Below are 27,088 nucleotides of genomic sequence, written 5' to 3' on the forward strand. Positions count from 1 at the left end.
GAGGTTTAAGGAGAGAATAAATCTTTTGGAATCAATTTTTTGAGAGTTACAGGGAATCTTTAGGGCTGGGTAAAGGGATAACTTTGATTTGATAAGAGCCACATTGAAATTAAAGAACATAAATTATTAATATACTCAGGTAATGTGCCATCATCGAACTCTTTTCAACATCATGAACATAAGAGTGTATAGGGGTTTGGTAAGGAATAAGTGACAATAATACAAAAATATAATAAATTCAAGAGATGAAAAAAGAGCATAATATAACTGATTAATCTGAAGAAAGAAAAAAAAATTGTCAGAGCACAGTCAAATGCCTCAGAAAATAGGGAGAAAGAAGCAGATTAGAAGTCATGGTCAGACCATGATTTTATATCATTCTACCTCTACTTATGCTTTATTCTTCCTAAGCCTATTTTTGGTCAAGGAGTCACAACATCTATGGATAATGGTCAAATACAGATGTTACTACTCCTGTGACTGGCTAAGATGAAGTAAAGAAAGTGTGGGAGAATGTATCCCAGCCATTGAATAGATGGGAAATGGTAGGTGAAACTAAGTATATTTTAGCCCAGTAAAAGAAAGATGTATAGGGAATGTAATAGCTGCTTGCAAGAATTTGATGTAGAATAATACTCCAGAGGACAGAAGTGGAATTGACGGATTTTAGATTCTACAGAAGGATCAATATCCCTGGCCTTTAATTCCATTAGTGGGATACCTTCTTTCATACTTCCTATGGAGTTCATCTCTGAGGAATTCCAGATTAAAACATAGATGGAAGGAGAATGAGAGGAAAAAAAGTCTAGGGTGAAGGAAAATTTATTCAATATGGCCCAGTGATTAAAAAGTGCATAGCATAAGGTACATGGGAGGGATTAAAGAAATTAGCATGAAAGAATGGAGAAATGAGGATCAGGGACTGTTTATGTGAATTAAGTGATAGGAATATGAAAAGTAATTTAAGTTAGTTGTGTTTTAGTCATTAGTGAGATTGGCAGATAAATTAGAACATGAAACTTAGAAGTTTCAAGTTAGAGTCTTAACGACTTTCCTCTTTGGAAAATCTAATACATATATGTTAGCAGATTACTGACTACTTTTTTTTTTTTTTTCTGTGACTACCTTGCCTTTGATATTCTATTTGGCATCTTCCCCTGTTAAAGATTATTTGTTGTTCTTTTAAGTCTGTGAATAGCTGTGAAAACCATCTTCTTCCATTTCAGAAAAGAAATAATTTGTTTTTTTTTCTATTCCTAGCAAATTAGAGTTCAAGAAAATGTTACCTTTTTTAGTGCAATTTGATCAGAAGTACTTTTTCCCCCTAATCCTAAATGACATTTGCCTTCAAATATTTGAGAATATCATTTCTATTTCACTTCTTTTGCAATCTGAGGAACACAAAAGGAACTCATTATAAATGCTGGCAGGATTAGAGATTTCATAATATTTTTATTTCCTTTAAAATTGTGGGATGGGCTAGATGATCTCTCAATTATTTATTTAACAAACATTGATTATGCATACGCTATAAGCATATCATTTCATAGTCTATTCCTCTATTTAATCCTGCATGCAATTTGGGGCTGGTGAGAGAAACAGTTTGGGTGGGTGGGTGGGTTGGAAATACTATGTTTTTTTTTTTTTTTTTAGAAATTTTTTCACAGTATATATGCATGAGTAATTTTTTTATAGTATTATACCTTGTATTCATTTTTCCAAATTATCCCCCCCTCCACTCCCTCCCCCCAATGACAGGCAATCCCATACATTTTACATGTGTTACAATAAAACCTAGATACAATATATGTGTGTAAATACCATTTTCTTGTTGCACATTAAGTATTAGATTCCGAAGGTATAAGTAACTTGGGTAGATAGACAGTAGTGCTAACAATTTACATTCACTTCCCAGTGTCCCTTCTCTGGGTGTAGTTATGTCGATCCATCATTGATCAACTGGAAGTGAGTTGGAACTTCTTTATGTTGAAGATATCCACTTCCATCAGAATACATCTTCATACAGCATTGAAGTGTACAGCGATCTTCTGGTTCTATTCATTTAACTCAGCATCAGTTGATGTAAATCTCTCCAAGCCTCTCTGTATTTGTCCTGCTGGTCATTTCTTACGGAGCAATAATATTCCATAATCTTCATATACGATAATTTATGCAACCATTCTCCAATTGATGGGCATCCATTCAACTTCCAATTTCTTTTTTTTTAATTTTTTTTTATTATATATATATATATATATTTTATAATTTTATCCCTTGTATTCATTTTTCCAAATTACCCCCCCTCCCTCTATTCCCTCCCCCCGATGACAGGCAATCCCATACATTTTACATGTGTTACAATATAGTCTAGGTACAATACATGTGTGTGAATATCATTTTCTTGTTGCACAATAAACATTAGAATCCGAAGGTACATGCAACCTGGGCAGACAGATATTAGTGCTAACAATTTACATTCACTTCCCAGTGTTTCTTCTCTGGGTGTAGCTACCTCTGTCCATCATTGATCAACTGGAAGTGAGTTGGATCTTCTTTATGTTGAAGATTTCCACTTCCATCAGAATACATCCTCATACAGTATTGTTGTTGAAGTGTACAGTGATCTTCTGGTTCTGCTCATTTCACTCAGCATCAGTTGATTTAAGTCTCTCCAGGCCTCTCTGTATTCCTCCTGCTGGTCATTTCTTACAGAGCAATAATATTCCATAACCTTCATATACCACAATTTACCCAACCATTCTCCAACTGATGGACATCCATTCATCTTCCAGTTTCTAGCTACAACAAAAAGAGCTGCCACAAACATTTTGGCACATATATGTCTCTTTCCGCTCTTTAGTATTTCTTTGGGATATAATCCCAGTAGTAGCACTGCTGGGTCAAAGAGTATGCACAGTTTGATAACTTTTTGGGCATAATTCCAGATTGCTCTCCAGAATGGCTGGATTCTTTCACAACTCCACCAGCAATGTATTAGTGTCCCAATTTCCCCACATCCCCTCCAACATTTATCATTATTTGTTCCTGTCATCTTAGCCAATCTGACAGGTGTGTAGTGGTATCTCAGAGTGGTCTTAATTTGCATTTCTCTGATCAGTAGTGATTTGGAACACTCTTTCATGTGAGTGGATATAGTTTCAATTTCTTCCTCTGAGAATTGTCTGTTCATATCCTTTGACCATTTATCAATTGGAGAATGGTTCGGTTTCTTATAAATTATGGTCAGTTCTCTATATATTTTGGAGATGAGACCTTTGTCAGAACCTTTGTTTTTAAAAATATTTTCCCAATTTGTTACTTCCCTTCTAATCTTGTTTGCATTAGTATTATTTGTACAGAAACTTTTTAGTTTGATGTAATCAAAATCTTCTATTTTGTGATCAATAATGATCTCTAGTTCTCCTCTGGTCATAAATTCCTTCCTCCTCCACAAGTCTGAGAGGTAGATTATCCTCTGTTCCTCTAATCTATTTATTATCTCCCTCTTTATGCCTAAATCATGGATCCATTTTGATCTTATCTTGGTATATGGTGTTAAGTGTGGATCCATATCTAATTTCTGCCATACTAATTTCCAGTTTTCCCAACAGTTTTTTCCGAATAATGAATTTTTATCCCTAATGTTGGAATCTTTGGGTTTGTCAAAGATTAGATTGCTATAGATGTACCCTTTTTTGTCCTTTGTATCTAATCTGTTCCACTGATCTACCGGTCTATTTCTTAGCCAATACCAAATCGTTTTGGTGACTGCTGCTATATAATATAGCTTTAGATCAGGTACACTTAGACCACCTTCCTCTGAGTTTTTTTTTTCATTAGTTCCTTTGCAATTCTCGACCTTTTATTCTTCCATATGAATTTTGTTGTTATTTTTTCTAGGTCATTGAAATAGTTTCTTGGAAGTCTGATTGGTATAGCACTAAATAAATAGATTAGTTTGGGGAGTATTGTCATCTTTATTATATTCGCTCGGCCTATCCAAGAGCATTGAATGTCTTTCCAATTATTTAAATCTGATTTTATTTTTGTGGCAAGTGTTTTGTAATTTTTCTCATATAATTCCTGACTTTTCTTAGGTAGATGGATTCCCAAATATTTTATACTCTCAACATTTGTTTGGAATGGAATTTCTCTTTGTATCTCTTGCTGTTGCATTTTGTTAGTGATATATAAAAATGCCGAAGATTTATGTGGATTTATTTTGTATCCTGACACTTTGCTGAAATTTTGAATTATTTCTAGTAGCTTTTTAGCAGAGTCTTTGGGGTTCTCTAAGTATACCATCATGTCATCTGCAAAAAGTGATAGTTTAATTTCCTCATTTCCTACTCTAATTCCTTGAATCTCTTTCTCGGCTCTTATTGCCGAGGCTAGCGTTTCTAGTACTATATTGAATAGTAATGGTGATAGTGGGCAACCTTGTTTCACTCCTGATCTTACTGGGAAAGGTTGCAGTTTATTTCTATTGCATATTATGCTTACTGAAGGTCTTAAATATATGCTCCTGATTATTCTAAGGAATAGTCCATTTATTCCTATACTCTCAAGAGTTTTTAGTAGGAATGGATGTTGGATTTTGTCAAATGCTTTTTCTGCATCTATTGAGATGATCATATGGTTCTTATTAATTTGATTATTAATATGGTCAATTATATTAATAGTTTTCCTAATATTAAACCAGCCCTGCATTCCTGGAATAAATCCTACTTGATCATAGTGTATTATCTTGGAGATGATTTTCTGAAGTCTTTTTGCTAATATCTTATTTAAGATTTTAGCATCAATATTCATTAAGGAGATTGGTCTATAATTTTCTTTCTCAGTTTTCGATCTACCTGGTTTAGGTATCAGTACCATGTCTGTGTCATAAAAGGAGTTTGGTAGGACTCCTTCATCCCCTATTTTTTCAAATAATTTATATAACATTGGGGCTAATTGTTCTTTAAATGTTTGGTAGAATTCACATGTGAATCCATCTGGCCCTGGGGATTTTTTCCTGGGGAGTTGATTAATAGCTTGTTCTATTTCTTTTTCTGAAATGGGACTATTTAAGCAATTTATCTCCTCCTCTGTTAATCTAGGGAGCCTATATTTTTGGAGGAAGTCATCCATTTCACTTAAGTTATCAAATTTATTGGCATAAAGTTGGGCAAAGTAACTCCTTATTATTTCTCTAATTTCCTCTTCATTGGTGGAAAGATCCCCCTTTTCATTTGTAAGACTATCAATTTGATTTTCCTCTTTCTTTTTTTTGATCAAATTTACCAAAGGTTTATCTATTTTATTGGCTTTTTCATAAAACCAACTCTCAACTTCCAATTTCTAGCTACAGCAAAAAGAGCTGCCACAAACATTTTGGCACATACAGGTCCCTTTCCCATCTTTAGTAGGAAATACTATGTTTTAAAATAAAAGTAGGTATTTATGTGTCAAGGTTTTTGTTAGAAATATTTTTAAATTTTCCTTAAATAAAAGCCTTTTTTGTAAACTGGAGCCATTTTTAAAAACTATAATTCATTATAGAACCTAGAACTGGAACTTTGTATATAGTTCAGTAGAATCATACAGAATTTGTTGATTTCCATATTTGCTAGATGTTTAAAGGTACTTTGAGTTTCATTGCAATATTATAAAACAAGATTTCACTCTCTATTACTCCCTATTACTTGCAATTTTTTTTCACAGATTCACAAAGCTAGAAAGGATTTTCATGTCATTTAATTCATTTTATACCTGAGAAATGTAATACACTAGAGTGATACCTCTTCTTTCAATAGCATAATAAGTGTTTTGGTGTTATAAAGACTCAGCTTAAAGTGATTTAGGGATGGAGAAATCTACTTTTTACCATATCAGCCAGTTCTCTCTTGGAGAAATCTTATTGTTAATAAGTTTTTCCTAATATCAAAATGGATTCTGGCTCTCTCTCTTTCACTGTCTCTCTATCTCTCTCTGTCTGTCTCCCTCTCTTTCTCTGCCTCTGTGTGTCTGTCTGTTTCTCTGTCTCTCTCTCTGGAACATCATTAAATGATATATTTTTGCATGAGAAGGAATATTAGAGGTCAACCACCTGCCCACCCTTAATTTTACATGTAAAAAAAAAAACTGAAACTGAAAGAGGACAAATGACTCATGGAAAGTAATCTGGCTAGAAAAATGGCATATCTAGAAATTGAAAACCAAATTTTCTGATGTCAGATTTAGAATTCATCAATTCTACTGCTAGCCTCTGTAGTCATATTCTTCCATGTAACTTCAATAATTAAAAATGGCTACTGCATTTCCTATAAATCTTTTTTTTCCCCTCAGGTTAGTTTCATCAGTCAGTTCTCATGTTATGTTCTTTAGTTCTCTAACTATCCCCAGCACCTTTCTCTGTCTCTGGGTACATTCCAATTTGTCCATTCTTACTTTCCTTATTTTGGCTGGAGCAAACACACATGACCTGGAATTACTTAGGTCTCTTTTGTTGCTTCAAATTTGATAATATACAAAAAAAATTACAAACTTTAGAGCACTACATAAATGCAGGCTCTTATTCTTCATTAGATTCAATTCCTCCTTCTAATTCAAGGATAATCATAATAATTTGTATCTATACAGTGCTCTGAGATTTGCAAAAGGTTCTCTCTGTGTGTGTGTGTGTGTGTGTATGTATAAAATCTTATTTGGTCTTCATCCACTGAGTTAGATGTCATTATTAATCTCATTTTACAAATGAGCATACTGAGGATCAAAAAAATTAAGTGACTTATTAAGAGTTATTTCACATAAGATACAAATCAGTGACTCCTTGGCTTCACTTTCTACAACTCAGAAAAAGTCATGATTACAACTCACCATAAGAGCTATTAAGTATCATCCAGCTACTGGGATAAGGATTCACTATTTGACAAAAACTGATGATGAAATTGGTCAGCACTTAGGAGAAAAATTAATATATTAAAATAAAGTAAAAATTGACACAATGACAGTTATAAAAGATCACATCTTAAATAAATTAGAGAAATATGAGGAAAAGTATCTATTTGTTCTATTGATAAAAGTTCTTAATCAAAAAAGAATAGAATCTCATAGAAAATAAATAGATAATTTTGATTATATAAAATTAAAATATTTACATGAAAAACTCCAATAAAGCTAAGATGTAATTAATATGGAAGAAAATTTTGCAGCAACTTTCTCTGAGAAAAGCATCAATTCCAAGATATATCATGTACTGATTTCAGTTTCTAAGAATGAGCCACACACACACACACACACACACACACACACACATAAGAATATGTAAAAAAAAAAAAGCAATTATTTTCTTTTTTCATATTTACTATTTATTTTTAATATTCTTTAAATTGATCTTCAAATTTCCTCCTATCTTTCCATTCCTCCCCCACCTACTAAAAAAGCAAGATTAAATTATACATGTGAAATCAAGAAAAACAATCCATATTGGATATTGTAAAAAAAAAAAAAAAAAAAAAAAAAAAAAAAAAAAAAAAAGGAAAAATAGAAGCAAGAAAACAATACTTTCATTTGCACTCAGAGCTCCTCAGTTCTTTGTCTAGTAGTGGACAGCATTTTTCATCATGAGTCCTTGCGAAGGTCTGGCCTAGCTCTTCTGAAGGGCTCAGAATAAATCCTGGCCAGGATAAGCAAAAGTCTTTGCCCCACATTGTGGGCGCCAAAATGTAAAGGTCCTGAATTGTAAAGGTCTGGTCGTCTCTAAGTTATCCTTGGGGACTGCTCTCTCAACTCAATCTTCCAGCCAGACTCTCTCCTTCCAGCCTGCCTTCCCAATTCTGTCCCAGACTGGACTCACTCCAGACCCAGTGCTGCCCTCTTTTATCCTTGCAGAGAACGGCCCATGAGAACTCCCAGGCACCTGTGGGAACTCCCACAGCCAATGAACTTGCCCCTTTTAAAGGTTGTGTAAACTCATTTTAAAGGTGTAAACTCTTTTAAATGTGTGAACTCCTTTTCAGAAGTCTAAAGGTGTAAACTCCTAAAGGTGTGAACTCAGAGCTAGAGAATTGTTTAGACAACCTCAGTTATCACCTTGTAATCCTAACAAGTCTTTTAGGATTTTCTTTGATCATTTTATTTATCAGAGTAACTAATTCATTTACAGCTGATTTTTGTTACAATATCATCATTACTGTGTACAATAATCTTCTTGTTTTGCACACTTCATTTCAGTTCTCATAAGTCTTCAAGTGGTGTTTTTTTTTCTTTTCTTTTCTGAAATTATTTCCCTTGTCATTTCCTATAGCACACCACTACTCCATTATAATCATATGCCACAAGCTGTTCAACCATTCCCCAGCTGATTGATAGGAATTCTTTCAGTGTTCAATTCTTTGCACCTACAAATATATATGCTATAAATATTTTTGTATATAGTGGTCCTTTTCCTTTAAAAATGTTTTTGTGGTATATATTTACTAGTTGTATTGCTAAATTAAAAAGAATAGACTGAATACACACACATAAAAAGACAGAAATATACTTTCATTTTGAACCTACTCTGATAGTAGTATTAACTATTGCCCACAACCCCTTCATTTTGCCTTCCACTATCAAAGCTCTTCCTTACACATTTCTTTTAGTGAAATAATTTACTCCATTCTAATTCTCACTTCCTCCTTTTCCCAGAGTTTGTCCCTGTCTTATTCTCATCTCTTTTTTTTTTTGAGATCATCCCAACATAATTGACACACAATTATGCCTTTTGTCTATGTAGATTGCTTCTAAGTACACTGATAATAACAAAGGTTTTAGGAATTACACACATCATCTTCTCATATAGGAATGAAAACAATTTATTGATTCTCTTATGACTTTTTTTTACCTTTTTATACTTTTCTTGAAGCTTCTATTTGAAAATCAAATTTTTTATTCAGCACAACTCTTTTCATCAGGAATTCTCTGTTTCATTAAATTCCATTGTTCCCCAGAAAAATTATATGCAGTTTCTCTGTGAAGGTTATCTTTTGTGATTTGACTTGCAGAATATTATATCCAACTCCATTAACACATAAACTACTAAATTTTGTGTGTTCCTGACTATAGCTCCTCAATATATCATTTTTTTTTTCTTTCTGCCTGCTTGCAATATATTCTCCTTGGTTTGGGAACTCTGGAAATAGACTGGGAGCTTTCATTTTAGGATTTCTTTTATTTTAGGATTTCTTTCAGTATGTTATCAGTGAATTCTTTCAAGTTTTACTTTACCCTTTAGATCTAAGAAATTGAAGCAGTCTTCTTTTGAAATTCGTTGAAATGTTATGGTTAGGCTCTTTTTATCATGAATTTCCAATAATCTAATAATTCTTAAAATTTCTCTCCTTGATCTATTTTCTAGGTCAGCTTTTTTTTTTCAAATGAGATATTTCACATTATCTTTTTTTTTTCATTCTTTTGAATTGGTTTATTTTTTAATATATCATGTAGTCTTTAGTTTCCCTTAATCCAATTCTAATTTTTAAGAAATTATTTTCTTTAGTGAATCATTGAACTGATTTTACCCTCTGACCAATTCTGCTTTTTAAAGAATTCTTTTTTTACTGAATTTTTGTCATTCTTTCACCATCAGATCAATTCTGTTTTTTAGGTATTACTTTCTCCAGTATTTTTTGTGCCTCTTTTACCAAGTCATTAATTTTCTTTTCATCATTTTCTTGCATCACTCTCATTTCTCTTTCCATTTTTCCTCTACCCATTTTATCTCTTTTTTTAAGTCTCCAAAAAAGCCTTGCTTATTTTCTATCCTATTTTTTTTTTCATTTTAAACTTTATATTAAAGCTAATCTAAAGTGTTTCTTGGAGCTGAGACTCATAAATGCTTATGGTCAATAGAGTAGCAGCTACATCTACTACCAGCAATGTCCCCTATTACCTTTTTTTTTTTTCTGAGTAGTTATCCAATCCCCCCATTATCTTTTAAAATTGCTTTTACTGCTGTCTTAGTTACCTTTGAGGCTCCTACTACATGTACTCTGGGCCAGCTCACACTATGATGTCTCTTGCTGACCATTTAGGTTGTCTTGAATTGAAAACAAAACAAAACAAAGCAAAACAAAACAAACAAACAAACAAAACAAACACACACACACACAAAAAACACTTCACCCTCCTTTTCTTGGCTCTGACTGTCTAAAATTCTATTTGAAACATTATTTTAATTTTTTTCAGAAGCAAGTGTTGGAAAAATTTAGGGGGTTGCCACCTCTAATTTGCCATAGTTGAGTCTAATTCTGGCATTCTTTTCAAGTGAAGAAACAATATATCTTTAACCATATGAGAAAAAAAAGAAAAAAAAACTTTCAAATCAATACAAGTTAAAGAAATGTAAATTAAAGCAATTCCAAAATGCTAACTTATTTTCATAAGATTGATAAAGATATTAGGAAAGAAGATGACAAATTTGAAGAGGGTATGGAGAAAAAGCATAGTAATGTATTATTAGTGAACCTATAAATTGGTACAATCATTCTAGAAAGCAATAATATCATATACTAAACAGTACAGCTTCTTTTACCCAGCTATACCACACATAGGCCTATATCCAAAAGGAGAAAAGAAGTATGAAAAGGTTATATTATATAAAAATATTTATGGTCCCCTATATTCTTCACCTGAAAATCTCCTCCATGTTATACCTTGACCCTAACCTTAATTCAAAGAAGAGTCTAATTTTCCCCCTACTTAAACATGTTTCCTTTATTTCTGAATTTCATTTTTCAGTGACATAAAAGCAGCTGGTGCCCTATTTTGCAACTTAAATCTGCACTTCATTGCAGCATTGAGGTGACAGCTTGTCACCTGGCATCACCTTCACAAGGAAATTGGTTTAAATAAGACAACTCAAATAACCACATGAGAAAACTGCTGAAAGGGGACTAGTCAGAGTTCTAGGTGATTTCCTTTGGTAGTATACTGTATGTCATCCAACTTTTAGAAAACAGAATTAGTAAAACAGAAATAGATGTAGAACAAATGAAAAGTGAATGAGTTTGGAAAACCTCAAAAGAATGTCTTGAAAATGAGGGCCTACTTTCACATTAAAAAAAATAATAATAATAACTTGAAGGTTAGAGGAAGAAGAGAAAGAAATAGCAAAATGAGATTAAATAGAAAGAGATTGTATAAAATATAATAGGAACAATAGGAAAGATTTGAAGTGAGAAAAAATATTTTCTCTGCTTTCACAACAGCTGAAAAATGTTAAGTATTTTTTTATTGACCCATAGTGAATAATTAATCCATGAAATAGCAAAACAGGCACAAAAGATTTAACTAAACTTGTTTCCTTAAGATTCAGTATTATGAATTGTCAGAGGTATTGTTATCAAACGGTTAATAGACAATAATTTTAGAGAACTTGTTTCCAGTTTAGTTTTGACAATAACATTTATTACCTTAGGGAAAAAAAAAAAAGACAAAAGACAAAACAACCTTCATCCTTCTGAGCCTCAGTTTCTTAAATGTAAAATGAGAAGGCAGATTCCTTGATTACTAGAAGTGACATATAATTATTATCAACATAGCTAAATATATGTTTACATTGTTTTTGTATATATGTAATAGAAAACTTTAATGTTTTGTTAAAATTAGACATTTAAGTATATTTAAAGGTTGAATCACAGTGACTATTTATGACTTGTTTATATTGTATATACAATATTTATATATTGTATATTTATATTATATATAAGGTGTATAATTTGAAACTGTTTTTATTAAAAATGTTTATTTATAATGTATATATAATACATTTTAGAAATCATCAGCAAGATGAAGAAAAGGCACATGCTTGTGACTACCATCTTCTTACTACTTAGCCATGCCCTTTCACCTCTGGATGCTAACTCTGAAGATGAGGAAGAACAAGGGGATATTTTAGGTAAAATTTTAAGTTATTTAATATTTTTTCTGATAAAATTCTTAGCAAATATTAATTTTTATTTATTGAATTTCAATTCCATTGTATTAGCAACTATATTCTGGCTCAATTTAGCTCATATATAGGCTACAAAGAAATTAAGAAAATAATTCAAATATATATATATATATATATATATATTTTTTTTTTTTTTTTGCCTGAGTAACTACTATTACTGTAGTTACTGTAGTGTTATCCTTCATTAGGGCAACTGGGTAGTACAGTTAATAGAGTACTGAACTGGAGTCATGAAGATGTGTCTTCCTCAGTTCAAATCTGACCTGAGGCATTTATTTCCTCAGTTACTCTAGGTTGTCACTTTACCTCAATGTCTTTATCTGTAGAATGAGCTAGACAAAGATATAGGAAGCCACTCCAATATCTTTGCCAAGAAAATCCCAAATGGGATCATAAATAACTGAAATAACTAAAACTACTTTTCCTTTAGCATTGGGGAAAACTCATTTGGAGACAGCTGGAGGAAGGAAGAGGAGAGATAAAAAAATTAAGTCTTCAGTGATTCTATTTTTCCAGTATTAGGAGTTATGGGATGTTTGGGGATGACTAGTATCCCTGGTGTGAATGACTGTGTGAGACCTTTTCAGGTCTGATCATCAAATTTTGGTGTCTACTGTCACCCAACTCTCATATGTAGCTTCAAAAACTGTAGAATGTACAATAATCACACCCTAATAAAACTGTCTCAGATGGTGTGACCTAAGCCTGATTGAGGCTAAGAGGTCTCAGTCCCATCAGTGAATTAGGAGGGTGTTTATGCACAAGAACTTGAAGACATCCCCTAACAAAATGACTAGATGAGAATAATTTGTTCCAGTGGACATGGAGGCAGCTAAGGCAGACATCAAAAATAGTAAGGTCTTCCACTGCATCCCAAGCTATCACCATTTGTATTGAATTTAATCTTAACAATAGACACTGGTGACTTTGGAAAAGAGTGAAGGTCATGATTTTGTACAACTCTGCCTCACTTAAATCCAGTTCATGCACAAGTAAAACCATCACCCCAAACCATCATTCAATGATCTCTTAGATTCTCTTTGAAAATCCCACATGTTTAAACACTAACCAGTCTATAAAATAACTAAAATGTTAGATAAGATATTATCCATGGATGTCAATAATGGAAGGGTACTTTAAAATGATTGAGAAAACATTCTAAAAAGCTATGAGATGTTGAATTAGGAGCTAAGAGGGGAGGAAAGGAGAGAAAATTTGGAACACAAGATTTTGGAAGGGTAAATGTTGAAAACTACCTGCATATATTTTGAAAATAAAAAGCTAATATTAAAAGAAAAAAGCTATGATATATTAACCAGAATGGGACAAGAAGAGATAATAGAAAGTGAGATTTCCAGAAATCCAGTTAAAATAGTTTGCTTTTCATTATCTGTCTAAAACTTGTATTATCTTTTTAAAAATTATGGCATACCCTCAGTAACTGACTTTTAAAAAGTCATGTTTACACAAGTCATTGTTAGCACTTTGCTCTACTTAAGTGAATTAAATAATGAAATTTAATTCAACTTACTACATATTTACAAAGCACTTATTATGGACAAGGGCAGCTAGATGTGCAGTGGATTGAGTGTTAGCAGGAGTCAGGAAGATTTATCTTCCTAAATTCAAAACTAGCTTCAGACATTTACTAGCCTTGTGATCCTGGGATTGTTACTTAACTGTTTGCTTTAGCTTCTCATTTGTAAAAGGAGCTGGGAAAGGAAATGGCAAACCCCTTTAGTATTTTTATTTTTGTCAAGAAAATCCCAAATGAGGTCATGAAGAGTCAGATATGACTGAAATGATTCATAAACAAAAACAAATTGTGGACAATGGACAGCTTGGTGGCATAGCATATAGAATGCTAGACCTAGTCAGGAAGACTCATTTTCAGTTCAAATTTGGCCTCAGACACTCATTGTGTAACCCTGAACAAGTCACTTAGCCCTGTTTGCCTCATTTCATCATTTGTAAAAATGATATGGAAGACAAGGAAACCCTGAATAGGGTCTGGTTGGATAGGATTGGATGACTAAATGACATATTATGGACAATATAATATTATAGTCTTAATAAGAGATAACATGGTAAAAGTGTTGGACTTGGAGACTGGAACACTTCAGTAAGATTCAAATCATATCTAATCCTAAAATCCTTGGCAAGTTATGAAATCTCTATGTACCTCTGAGTTATTTAACCTCTATTTGCTTCAGGCAACTTCCTAGAATATATCTACTAAGCACTTATCAAAAGCACTTAGTGATAAGTGCTTGCTTTATACCCAAGAATCTCTTCTTTGGGGAAGATAATGATTATCTGTATCTCTGTTTCTGAATTGGGTTATCCAGATTTAGGGAAAGAAAACTTTTCTTTTTCTTCTGGATTCTGGCTCCTTTAACTTCTTCCAAGAGTCTTTCTCTTCTTTTAGAGCCTTTTCCCTAATAAAATCTTGTTACCACTTCACATACTCTCTCTTTTAGCCAGAAGTCTGAAATAAACCAGAAGATCTCTTCTCCTAAGCTCTCACTTATTCTTTTCTTAAGGAGCACAAAGTTGAGAAATATTTCTTTCCAGGAACAAAGAGAATCTTAGGCAACTTTCATGGGTTGAAGCAAAGGAGAAATCCAGATAGTAATGCTGGCAAGCTTTGTGCAAAGAGTATGGAATTTTTAACAAAAAGACCTAATTTCAAATCTTGATATTTAATTTTATTGTGTGTCTTTGGGGCTAGTCTGAGCTTCAGCTCAGAGCTTCAGATTCACCTCTATAATATGAAGAATTTATCTAAATAATAATCTCTAATGTTCTATCCAGCTCTCGATTCTGTGTTGAGCACTTGATCAATCAGCAAGCATTTATTAAGTACCTTAGATGAAAGATGCTGTGCTAGATATTAAGGATATCAAAAATAAATGAAGGAAGGAAGAAAGGAAGGAAGGAAAGAAGGAAGGAAGGAAGGAAGGAAGGAAGGAAGGAAGGAAGGAAGGAAGGAAGGAAGGAAGGAAGGAAGGAAGGAAGGAAGGAAGGAAGGAAGGAAGGAAGGAAGGAAGGAAGGAAGGAAGGAAGGAAGGAAGGAAGGAAGGAAAGGAGGGAGAGAGGGAGGAAGGGATGAAAGGGAAAGAAGGGAGGGTGGAAGGGAGGAAGGAATAGAAACAATCCTCTAAGAAGCTTTCATTAGGTGGCTGGAAAAAAAATAGATTGATAAGGTTAAGCAAGTACACTTATGTTCAGGTTTGAAAAAAAAAAAGAAATTTATTACAAAAAAAAAAAAAAAAAAAAGTTCTACCTTCCTACATTAAGCCAATTTATAAGTGTGTGTGTGTGTGTGTGTGTGTGTGTGTGTGTGTGTGTATTTTCGATAAAAAAGAGTACAAACCTCAAGGCTAATCTGTTGCATATGATTATGATTAAAATTGTATGTGTATATTCTAAAATTTAGAATCTTCTGGTAAAAACTATATACTCATGGTACTATACTACCACCTCGTGGCCATGACCCAAAATAGCAGGTCCAAATAATTTTAAGAGGTGACTATAGAAAACAATATTAATGTAGTGAACATTAATATGAATTTCACAAGGCTTATAAAAAGAAAAAAAAGTCAAACATGAATTAGAATTCTAATATCACAGAATTTTGAACTTCTATAATGAGCTTATGTACTATGTATTTTGGCAATCTATATAAGTACATATACAAATATGTAAATTAAATATAATGAAAAGTAGTTAACTTTTTGGGAGAACACTTAGAAATTTGGGTGATCAAGAAATGCTTGCTATGAGAGATAGTATTTCAGTTGCATCTTGAAGGAAAAGAGGGTTCTATGAAAGAGAGGTTGAGATGAAATAAAAGCCAGTCAGTACAAAGATAGGCAGTAATATATCATAAAATCAGAAAGGTCAATTGTTCTTGATTGTACAGAGCTGGAGGGAAATGAATGTCCTTTGAGAGTAAGAAGATAAGTTGGAGTCTAGTTAGGTAGATTCTAACAAAAACATAGAGTTGTCACATAGATCCCTGGAGAGGAGGGCTCAGATTCAAGAGATATTTTGAAGGTTGAAATGATAAGATTTGGTAACTGATTAAGATATTTGGGGTAAAGGAAACTGAGGAATAGAATAAAATGCTGAGGTTACAAATCTGGTATTGACTTTACCAGGAATAGGGAAGTTTGGAAGGGAAAAGGGTTTAAGAGGAAATATATTAACTTCAGTTTAGGACATGCTGAGTTTAAATTCTTTCTGGGACATCCAGTTTGAAATGTTCAATAGGCTGAAGCTTAGGGGAGAGGCTGAAACTGAACATAGAGATACAAAATACATCTGCTTTACAGATGACAGTATTACTTATGGTTGCTGATGAGGTTACCAAAAGGAAGAGTGTAGAGGAAGAGGGAAAGAGAGCCTAGGAGAGATTTTTTGGAAATATCTACTATTGGAGACAGTAAGAAAAGTAAATAAACCTTTATTATATGTCTACATTGTGCAAAGTACTGTGTTAAGTGCTGGAAATACAAAAGAAAAGCAAAAGACTCCTCCTACTCTTAAGGAGTTCACAGGAGGTGACAACAAGTAAACAACTATGTAAAAACAGCATTTATGCAGGATGAATTGGAGTGCCTTCTCTATACTACACTAAAATGTTTCAGGAAGAGCTTTTCATAGAAGATGGGATTTTAGTTGTGACTTGTAGAAAGTCAGGAGACAGAAAAGAGAAGAGTGAGTATTTCAAGTATGGGTAATAGCCAGAAAAAAATGTCTAGAATCTGAAGATGGATTTTCTTCTGCAATGAACAACAAAGAGACCAACGTCACTAACTCACAGAGTGGAAAGCAAGAAGTAAAGCATGAGAAAACTAGAGAAAGATAGAGGGGGACAGATTGTGAAGATTTGAAAAAATTCTCCAATTCGAAGATTTTTTATTTCATCTTGTAGGTGATAGGGAGTCACTGGGCTTTCTGAACTTTCTGAAGTGAATGTTCTATGAAAGTAAAATATGATGCTTCTCCAAATTCCCAACTTACTTTTAGGATCTAACTCAATGTTTTATACACTATTATTTCCAATTCCTTGCACAATGCCTTGAAAAATATAGAGATTCAATATATTTTTTAAATTTTTATTTAAATGTGAAGAATAAAATCCCTTTGTTGATCACCAAAAACAAGATGTATGCATATAGGCATGTTTGTATGTATACACATATATTATATGTTATATGTGAAAAGAAATACTGATTTGAAATTTTTTTGAAAATGAGAAAATTTGGAATAATTTATTTGTTGTTAGGAAAAGGAAAGGAAAAAGTCAGCTGGAATAAGATAAGGGGAAAAAATCTTTATGTAATACATTAGATTGCTTTTGTTGAATCTACAAAGAATCTTAAGAGCATTTTCTATTTTGTAGGCATTTACTTTTTCATTTATAATATGGAGAACTGTGTGAGTTGATATTTCCCTTAATATAGAAGAATCATGCAATTATTATAGATATAATTATTTTGTCCAAAAGTCACTGTATTATAAAGTTATTAGGAAATAATACATTGTATTTAGGAATCTATCTGCCAAGGGAAAATCAGAAACTCTATGAGCAAAACTACAAGACACTTTCCACACAAATAAAGTCAGATCTAACCAATTGGAAAAATATTAAATGCTCTTGGATAGGACGAGCAAATGTAATAAAGATGACAATACTACCTAAACTAATCTATTTATTTAGCACTATGCTAATCAGACTGCCATAAAACTATTTTAATGACCTAGAAAAATAATAGCAAAGTTCATATGGAAAAACAAAAGGTAAAGGATTTCCCAAGAATTAATGAAAAAAAATCTAATTAAGGTGGCCTAGCTGTATCAGATCTAAAATTATATTATAAAGCAGTGATTACCAAAACCATTAGGTATTGGCTAAGATATAGACTAGTTGATCAGTGGAATAGGTTAGTTCAAAGAACAAAACAGTCAACAACTTTAATAATCTAGTGTTTGACAAAGCCCAGTTTTTGGGATAAGAATTCACTGTTTGATAAAAACTGCTGGGAACATTGGAAATTAATATGGCAGAAACTAGGTATTGACCCACACTTAACATCATACACCAAGATGAGGTCAAAATGAGTTCATGGCCTAGGCATAAAGAATGAGATTATAAATAAATTAGGAGAAAATAGGATAGTTTACCTCTCAGACCTGTGGAAGAAGGAATTTATGACCAAAGAAGAATTAGAGATCATCATTGATCACAAAATAGAAAATTTTGATTATATCGAATTGAAAAGTTTTTTGTAAAAACAAAACTAATGCAGAAGCATTGGGAAACAATAAACTGAGAAAACATTTTTCCAGTCAAAGGTTCTGATAAAGGCCTCATTTCCAAAATATAGAGAGAATTGACTCTAACTTATAAGAAATCAAGCCATTCGCCAATTGATAAATGGTCAAACAATATGAACAGACAATTCTCAGACGTAGAAATTGAAACTACTTCTAGCCATATGAAAAGATGCTCCAAGTCATTATTAATCAGAGAAATACAAATTAAGACAACTCTGAGATATCACTACATACCTATCAGATTGGCTAGAAAGACAGGGAAAGATAATGCAAAATGTTGGAGGGGATGTGGGAAAACTGGGACACTGATGCATTGTTGGTGGAATTGTGAATACATCCAGCCATTCTGGAGAATGATTTGGAACTATGATCTAAAAGTTATCAAACTATACATACCCTTTGATCCAGCAGTGTTACTTCTGGGCTTATATCCCAAACAGATTTTAAAGAAGGGAAAGGGACCTGTATGTGCAAGAATGTTTGTGGCAGCCCTCTTTATAGTGGCCAGAAACTGGAAACTGAGTGGATGTCCATCAATTGGAGAATGGCTGAATAAATTATAGTATATGAATATTATGGAATATTATTATTATTCTGTAAGAAATGAGCAGCAGTGTTATGCCACAGTCTCCTTGAGCTGTTCTACCTCAGTTTCCCTGCACTAGTTTCCCTCATTGTCCTGACTGAGTTTCCATGAATTGTTCTATCTCAGTTTCCTTAACTGTTCTGCCTCAGTCCCCTAAGTCATAAAACCCCCCTGGTTCATTAAGACTGAGGATCATTTGCTCTAAGGTTATAAATTGTCAATGGGAGATGAGCAGATCAGAATTCCTGACTCCTAGCTCCTTCTGCCCCCAAGAATTTATGACACTGCCCCTCTAAGATATTCCAAAAGATAAGACTATCAGGGATACTTTACTGACATCTTTACTTCTGTTATTCAAACATCCTGACTCTGGCTTTTAGTAAAAATTTACAACTTTCTCCCCCCATCCTGATTTTCCCGCTCTTTTTCCTTCCCTTTGTCTGAAGAGCTATAAAAGTGTTTATAGTTCCCCCATTCGTTACTGGATACTTTGAGACGAAAGTCCTGTCCAGTCAATTAAACTCTCCAATTAACAAAATATTAAAAAAAATTCTCTAATCTCTATCTTGCCTGTTTCCCCGGCATTACAGAAGGATGATTACAGAAAGGCCTGGATAGACTTACATGAACTGATGCTGAGTGAAATGAGCAGGACCAGGAGATCATTATATACTTCAACAACAGTACTATATGATGATCAATTCTGATGGCCGTGGCCCTCTTCAACAATGAGATGAACCAAATCAGCTCCAATAGAGCAGAAATGAATTGAACCAACTACATCCAGAGAAAGAACTCTGGGAGATGGCTATGAACCATTACATTAAATTCCCAATCCCTCAATTTTTGTCCACCTGCATTTTTTATTTCCTTCACAGGCTAATTGTACACTATTTCAAAGTCCGATTGTTTTTGTACAGCAAAATAACTGTATGGATATGTATACATATATTGTATTTAACTTATACTTTAATATATTTAACATTTATTGATCAACCTGCCATCTGGGGAAAGAGGTGGGGAGAAGAAGAAGAAAAGTTGGAACAAAAGGTTTTGCATCTGTTAATGCTGAAAAATTCCCCATGCACATATCTTATAAATAAAAAGGCATTTAAAAAAAAAAAAGGAAAAAAGAGAGAGAGAGAGAGAGAGAGAGAGAGAAATGGAGCCTTCAACAGAGGGAAAAAAGAAAAGAAAAGAATACATTCAGGGGCAGCTAGGTGGAACATTGGATAGACCATCAACCCTGAAGTCAAGAAGACCTGAATTCAAATCTGATCTCAGACACTTAATACGTCCTTGCTGTGTGACCCTGGACAAGTCAATTAACCCCAATTGCCTTAGCCTAAAAGAAAAGAAAAGAATACATTCAGAGCTGGAGCAGAATAGACACATCATAATGTCTAGACTCTTCATTTCACCAAGACTTTAATGCCTTGCTTTAAGTTTCTACCTTATAAGGCACAGTCTTCTCTACTTCTAGGTGTGGAGAAAACATTGCAATATGCTGCCTTTCCTTTCTCAGCCTTAGAAATAAATATACTAATGGTCTTCCACAGACTTTGATTCAAAATACAAATTTCTATTTCTGGATTTTTGTCTTAAACTTTAAACTGAGTCTCATTATTCTATAATTCTCCTTAAATAATTGTTTATTTATAAATGGAGAGTGCAAAATTTTGGCCTGAAAAACTGAAGGAATGTGTGGATAGGAAAGATTCATTTAAATTGCTGCAAATGAAAGGGGAAAGCAATTCTGTGTTAATTGCCAGCTGCTTTGCTATATTGACAATAGTTGTTTAAGCAAAATACTTACAAGAACCATCCAAAAGCTCAAAAACACTTACTTTACTTATTTCAGAAACATGTACAATTTTATATAACTAGAGAAGTATATGAAACTCAAGGAAACTTATGGAAAATTAACTTACATTTCATTTTTGAAATAAAATTACTTTAGAGCTAAAGGGATAGTTTGTTACCTTTTCCAAACCATATTTTAATAGTATTATAGTCATCCCTCATTTTAAAGTAATGGTATTTTCTTTTACTAGTGTAGGTGTGTGTTTCCCATGTGTTCATATTGGTCTATCTACATGTGGCTCACAGAGATGCTCAAATAGATACCTCTATAGTATCATCTACCCTATTACGTTGGGAGACTTTGATTCCTACACCAATGTTGTTAATCTAGGGGAAATAAATTTTAGATTCAACCTATTCTTTTGATTACAAGCCCTTAACATGGAAAGAATCCGTTATGATTTAGATGAAGACTATCACATATAGTAAATACATAACAAAGTGAAATCAGAGAAGTTATAAATGTTAGGTTATATCAGACAATTCACAGAATAAAAGGTGTACCACTAGAATCAAGATATCTCAAGTCAACCAAAAAACGTGTCAAGGGGTGTTTCAGATCTCACCCAAGGAAACATTCCTTGAAATCTTTAGCAATGAAAGCTAAGAATAAGGACATAATTGAGTCACCATATTCTCTACAAGTCATATTCCTTAAGTCTTTCACTCCAGCACTTCCCCTAAAAAGATACTTGTAAAGAGCTGAAACTCACAAAAGGTGTGCATGAATCAGACAGCAGAACACTTAAAGCTAATTACCTTTTGGACAATAACTCTATTAGCATATGTTTGGAATTTCTCTTCTCACAGTTGATGCTAGCTCAGTACTTGGTGTTAAGAGAATTCTAGGTAATGATTAACGGGTAGAGTGGGAGAGGGAGAGAACTTCACTTGGCCTCAAGATGAGGAGGAGAAAAGTGTGAAGATTGGAGGAGATTCTGGACTCTAGAATCAAGGAAGGATCCTTGGCAAAACTCCTGGCAGTTTTGTCCATCTCCTTCACTTCTCCCCCTAAAGACCAAGGACTTTTGCTTATCCTGACTGGGTGATTCTGAGGCCTCCAAGAAGCAAGGCCAGACTATATAGATACTGAAATTACTTATCTTCTTTCTTGGAAGCTATAAATTAGGGGGGGAAAATTGTATTTCTTTTTTCCCGAGTTTATGCCAAATTTACCCTCCACTCAGGCAAGGTGCAAACTGAGTAATTCTCTACAAAATTGTTTGACATCTAAAATAGAGAAATGTCAAATATAATATAATAGACCATTTCTATTAGATACAACTAATATCTAGTAGATACTGGATGTTAGAAAACAACTAGATGTTTTTATCTAAAAAGATGGGCCTTAATATAATTAAAATCATGCTTGCATGTCTGGGGTTTCAAAACAAAGATGAGGAGCAGTAAAGGAGGAATAAAGGTACTCAATGTGCAAAAGTGAATCAAGACAAGTAACTTATTCTTTCATAGAAAGAAATGCTAAGTAGAAAATAATAATAGCTTCCATTAACAGAATCAAAATGACAAACGGGCTATGTTATAAACAATTTATAACTATGCTTACTATTGACTAAAAAACTGGTATCTATTTCTCATAAGGACATGCTAATTAATCATGTTTAACTTCATTCATCTGGTCATTATCTGATCAAGAAACAAGCTTAAATCAATCATCTCCCCACTGATGGACCTCCCCATATATCCTCTGCTATCTGTTGTTCTAAGAATACCATAGTTGGGATCTTTTCAGATCTTTAGACCTTTCAGAACTCATAAAACACTCTTGGATACATCTGCCAAATGATAGTTGTTGGCCTGAATTCAGGAAAGAATAAACAAAAACTGCACAGGTATCAGGAACCACCAGCCCAAATGATTGAAATGTTACTGTGATCCAAGGTAAAGAAGAAACGGCTTTTTCTGCTTCTTACTGGGATTACATTGTGCTACCTGGGCCCAGTCAGGAACTCTCTCTCTCTCCTTTACAAAAAAAATCCACTGAGTCATCAGTTCTGGTTCAGCAGCCAGTAAAGGGGACTCTTTCTCATTTCTCTTTATTATAAATAAGACACCAAAGCTCTTACACAGGTGACTACAATATATATCATACTCTACATCTACAGTAAATTTTATGTCATTTTCTATTATTCATTATGATAAACTTTCAGATATTCTTTCCTATTTTCCATCATTATAGTCATCTTTATCAATAAAGTTTAAACTCTACCCTCCACCATAATTCAATCTCTTTTCTTTGAAGAAGTTGAGAATGTCTATCAAACATTCAGAGAAATTTAAAGAGCACCTAAGGCCATATGCATTTTAGATATAAATCCTGCTCTATGTTATTTATGAAAAATTGTCATTCAAAAGTAAATTTTGTGTGATCATTTTAATATTCCCATACCTCTATTCGTAATCCTTTGTACTCAGTTAAAATAAATAAATATATGTTGGGATGTCTATTTATGTCTATGTTGAACATTTATGTCTTGTTTAGCATTGTTGGTGTAATGAGTTATAATTCTATAGAAAGATGCTCTCCTTAAAGGGCAATTTAACTTGTCATTTCATCATTGTTTCATAATTTGGATTTCTTGCACATTATAATACATCACTCAACTAATCATTTTTGTCTAATGATTCTAGGGAGGAAAAGTTGTTGCTTTTATAAATTGGAAGTGAAAGACTGTAATATTCAGTGACTAGAAATCTTTCCTTCTTGATGGATATTTCTATAGCAATACAGTATGATTTTTCTAGTAATTTATTAATGATAATAGTTTTGTTTATCAGATCAAATAACAAAATATTGACTAATTCCCTCTATTGAAAAGGACACCTCTCATGACAAGAATGTCAATTTTAACTAGAATACATAACTGCGCATGATGCTTTCAGAGAAAAAACTGGAATTACTTACCTGAACTAATGCAAAGTGAAATGAGCAGAAACAGAACATTATATACAATCATAACAATATTGAATAATGATCAGGTATAAATAATTTAGCTCTTTTTAATAACACAATAATCTGAAACAATTCAGAAGTATTCATAATGAAAAATGCTGTCTAAATCCAGAGAAATAAATTATGGAGTTGGAATACAGATCAAAGCATACTTTTTCATTACTCTATTTTTCTTGATTTTCAAAACTATTTGCTTTCACATGTTGAAGACAACATAAATGAATGAAATAACATTGCCAAACAAAATGTCATGCGTCATTTTTTCTTCCTCATTCTTCCTTCTAGAGATGTATTTACCACCAATAAAACTTATGCGATCAAGTTGTGCCTACAAAGCTGATGAAGGACCATGTAAAGCCATGCTCAAGAGATTTTTCTACAATATTTACACTCAACGCTGTGAAGAATTTATATATGGAGGATGTGAAGGCAATGAAAATAGATTTGACAGTATGGAAGACTGCCAGAAACAGTGTTTAGTAGGTATGTTCCTTGTAAAATCTATCACTAGCTTATGAAATCATAGATTTATGGGTTAAAAGGAATGTAGAAATAGTGAGACCAATCTGTTCATTTTATAGAATATTTCTGATACTTCAAGAATGCTTATAATAATTCTGATTAGCTTCTAATCATATACTTTTTTCTGCAGCTGCACACAAAAGGGGAAAAGCAAATATATATATATATATATATATATATATATATATATATATATATATAAATATAACTTTTTTACTACTGAAACACTGATAATGACATTCTCAACAAAGCCTTCTTTATCATGGAATAATAAATGGGAAATTTTAATTTATTATGTCAAATATTAAGCCTACACTATCATGCCAACAAAAGCAGGGGTGTAGTGAACTATCAAACATTCCTGGCTGTATATAACTTGACTGCAGTGTGTAGTATGGGTGACTCCTATAATAGCACAGGCTAACATCTAGAAAAGAGTCCTTCTACATTCCCATTCCAAGACATTTAGAAAGTAAACTTTAAGAAAATCCTAGAAGAATGGAAGAACTAGAGAATGAAGTCCAAGTATTAAATATATATATATATATATATATATATATATATATATATATATATATATATATATATATATATATATATATATAATATATATATATTCTTAGAAATTTAGAGAGAGATGATTTTTATATCCTGGGATTAGGAAGATAACTTTATGAAAAACCAAATGGACATAGATATTTCATTATACATGGATGATATTTTTTACTTCCTTTTCAAATAATCAAAATGAGAAATGTCACTAATAATATTATTCAACTTAAACTTTATTTCAGATATTTTTAATACCTGCTATGGCTTTCATGGTTCAATTATTCACTTTCCATTTCATTTCAGATTTTGCCTACCAAGGTGAATTTCCATATCAAAATGACAATTTTTTAATCTTCAGAACTTTGGCTAGATGGTTCACTATCTCATTCTTTAAACATTTCTATTTTAGTGTTTTTTATTTAGCAGCCTGCTGCTTTTCCATAAATTTGTTTTTTGGGGATAAACCATGTTCTTCTCTAACCTAACTTTACAATTATATAAAAAGACATCTTTTTTCTGTAATGTTCAGGCTAGTTTTCTAGAGGTCCTCCAGAAGGGACTTGGTCTCAGCAGGATAGTCACCATGAGAATGGACAAGAATAGAGTCCAAAGTCTTTATTGTCTCCTTCACAGTTTGTCTGTCTGTCATAGTCTGACTTTTTCTCAGTCTGAGCCAGTCTCCTCCAGCAGTCTGCCAGTCTGCCAGTCTCTACCAGTCTCAGTTTGAATCTGACTTTGTCCCCAGTTCTCTAAGCCCTTAAATACCCTATTACAATTACATCATAACAGCATGCTGAGTATAAGCCAACCTAGAGTGATTATATCATTATATCAAACTAAAGTGATTATATCATTATATATCTATATGTAAACTAGAGAACCATCATCTCATCAGTTCCATTGAGTTAACACCTTATTTCAAGTATACTTCTCCAGTTCCAGCCCTCTACATTTTTCCTTTGGACTCAATACAAATATTGTAATTTACATTATCATTGGTGATATCCACATAATTTTTTATGAATCGTCATGAATAAGCCACTGTTAGAATTTAAGAATGCTTATCATACTCCTTCATTTAATTTCATTCAATTGATATTTATTAGGTGTCTACTATGTGTTAGGCACTAGAGATAAAATAAAAAAAGAAAAAAGAAAATATTTCCAACCTTCATGGAGTTTATACCTCTTTGGAGGAAACAGCATACTAAATATATAAAAAAAGTTTATACTATAACATCTGTAGAGAGCACATAATGATAATATGAAAAACAGTTTGATAACAATAGCACACAGATTCTAAGGAGCACAATGAAGAGTATAGAAGAAAAGACATACAAATAAGGTTTCATTACTAGACATGAGAATACAGTGGTCACAAAAGATAGATTTTGCTTATCCTATAATTCAAAATCACAAGGGATTTTGTGATTTTCTCAAGAAAAACATAGATTATAATACCTTTCCCAATAACAAAGGTAGTATTTGATAATGAAAGGTAATATTTGATTCTTACTGCTTGTCAATGATTGAGGATAAATGGAGAAAGGCATATAAAAATTTGGAAGATCAGATATTTAGGCCCTATTGTTGCCTGATGGTTAAGGCAGAGATTAGTAGAGTCTCTTGGCCAACCACATTATAAAAGGGAGAAGCATCCTTGAGAATGTTCTGCTTTGCTCCAGTCTTCTCCAGTATTGAGTATATAATCTTCCCTAAGTTGGTATGGCCACAAAATGGTTTACATTATCCTAAGTTCCTTCAAATACTCTCATCTTGTACAAATGTCTGTATGTTCCAGGTTTTAGGAGAATATTACAGGATAAAGAAGATTTCTTTGAAAAAAAAAAGTGCTATCTTGATGTTCAGGGTATAAAAATCTCAAGATAAAATAACTCTAGAAAAATCAAACAGGAATTAAATACATAGAGTATATAAATGTTTTTTTTTTTTCACTGCAGCCATCTGAACAAATTTTAATCCTGAATAAAAACATTTATGTAATGTTCATATAATATAAATTATCATCAAAGTAAAGATATGTTTTTATGTTTTCCTATCTTTAGTGTTTTACATAGAATTAATATTTAACAAATGTTAATTGGATTACATAGAAAAGTAATTACTCTGAAGTTACAACATATTCATATTTGCTTCTTCCCCTTGCTCATAAGAATCTTTCAAGAAGAATGCAAACTATCCCTATTAACACTATAGTGAACTATATAACAAAAGAACACAAGGGGAATGTTTGTTTTTCTGCTTA

General features: G+C 32.7%; 1 protein-coding gene across 2 annotated transcripts in view; it reads left to right on the forward strand.

Moving 5' to 3' along the window:
* Nucleotides 1–27,088, forward strand: part of TFPI (tissue factor pathway inhibitor) — a 128,085-nt gene that overhangs the window by 55,094 nt on the left and 45,903 nt on the right. For both annotated transcript variants that reach the window (XM_074302907.1, XM_074302908.1), the window contains exons 2-3: nt 11,801–11,923; nt 24,034–24,231. In XM_074302907.1, the coding sequence (XP_074159008.1) occupies nt 11,815–11,923; nt 24,034–24,231 (307 nt within the window). In that variant the 5' untranslated portion in view covers nt 11,801–11,814. The remainder of the gene's footprint in view (nt 1–11,800; nt 11,924–24,033; nt 24,232–27,088) is intronic.

Source organism: Sminthopsis crassicaudata, chromosome 3 (genome assembly GCF_048593235.1).
Source record: "Sminthopsis crassicaudata isolate SCR6 chromosome 3, ASM4859323v1, whole genome shotgun sequence".
Lineage (NCBI taxonomy): Eukaryota > Metazoa > Chordata > Mammalia > Dasyuromorphia > Dasyuridae > Sminthopsis > Sminthopsis crassicaudata.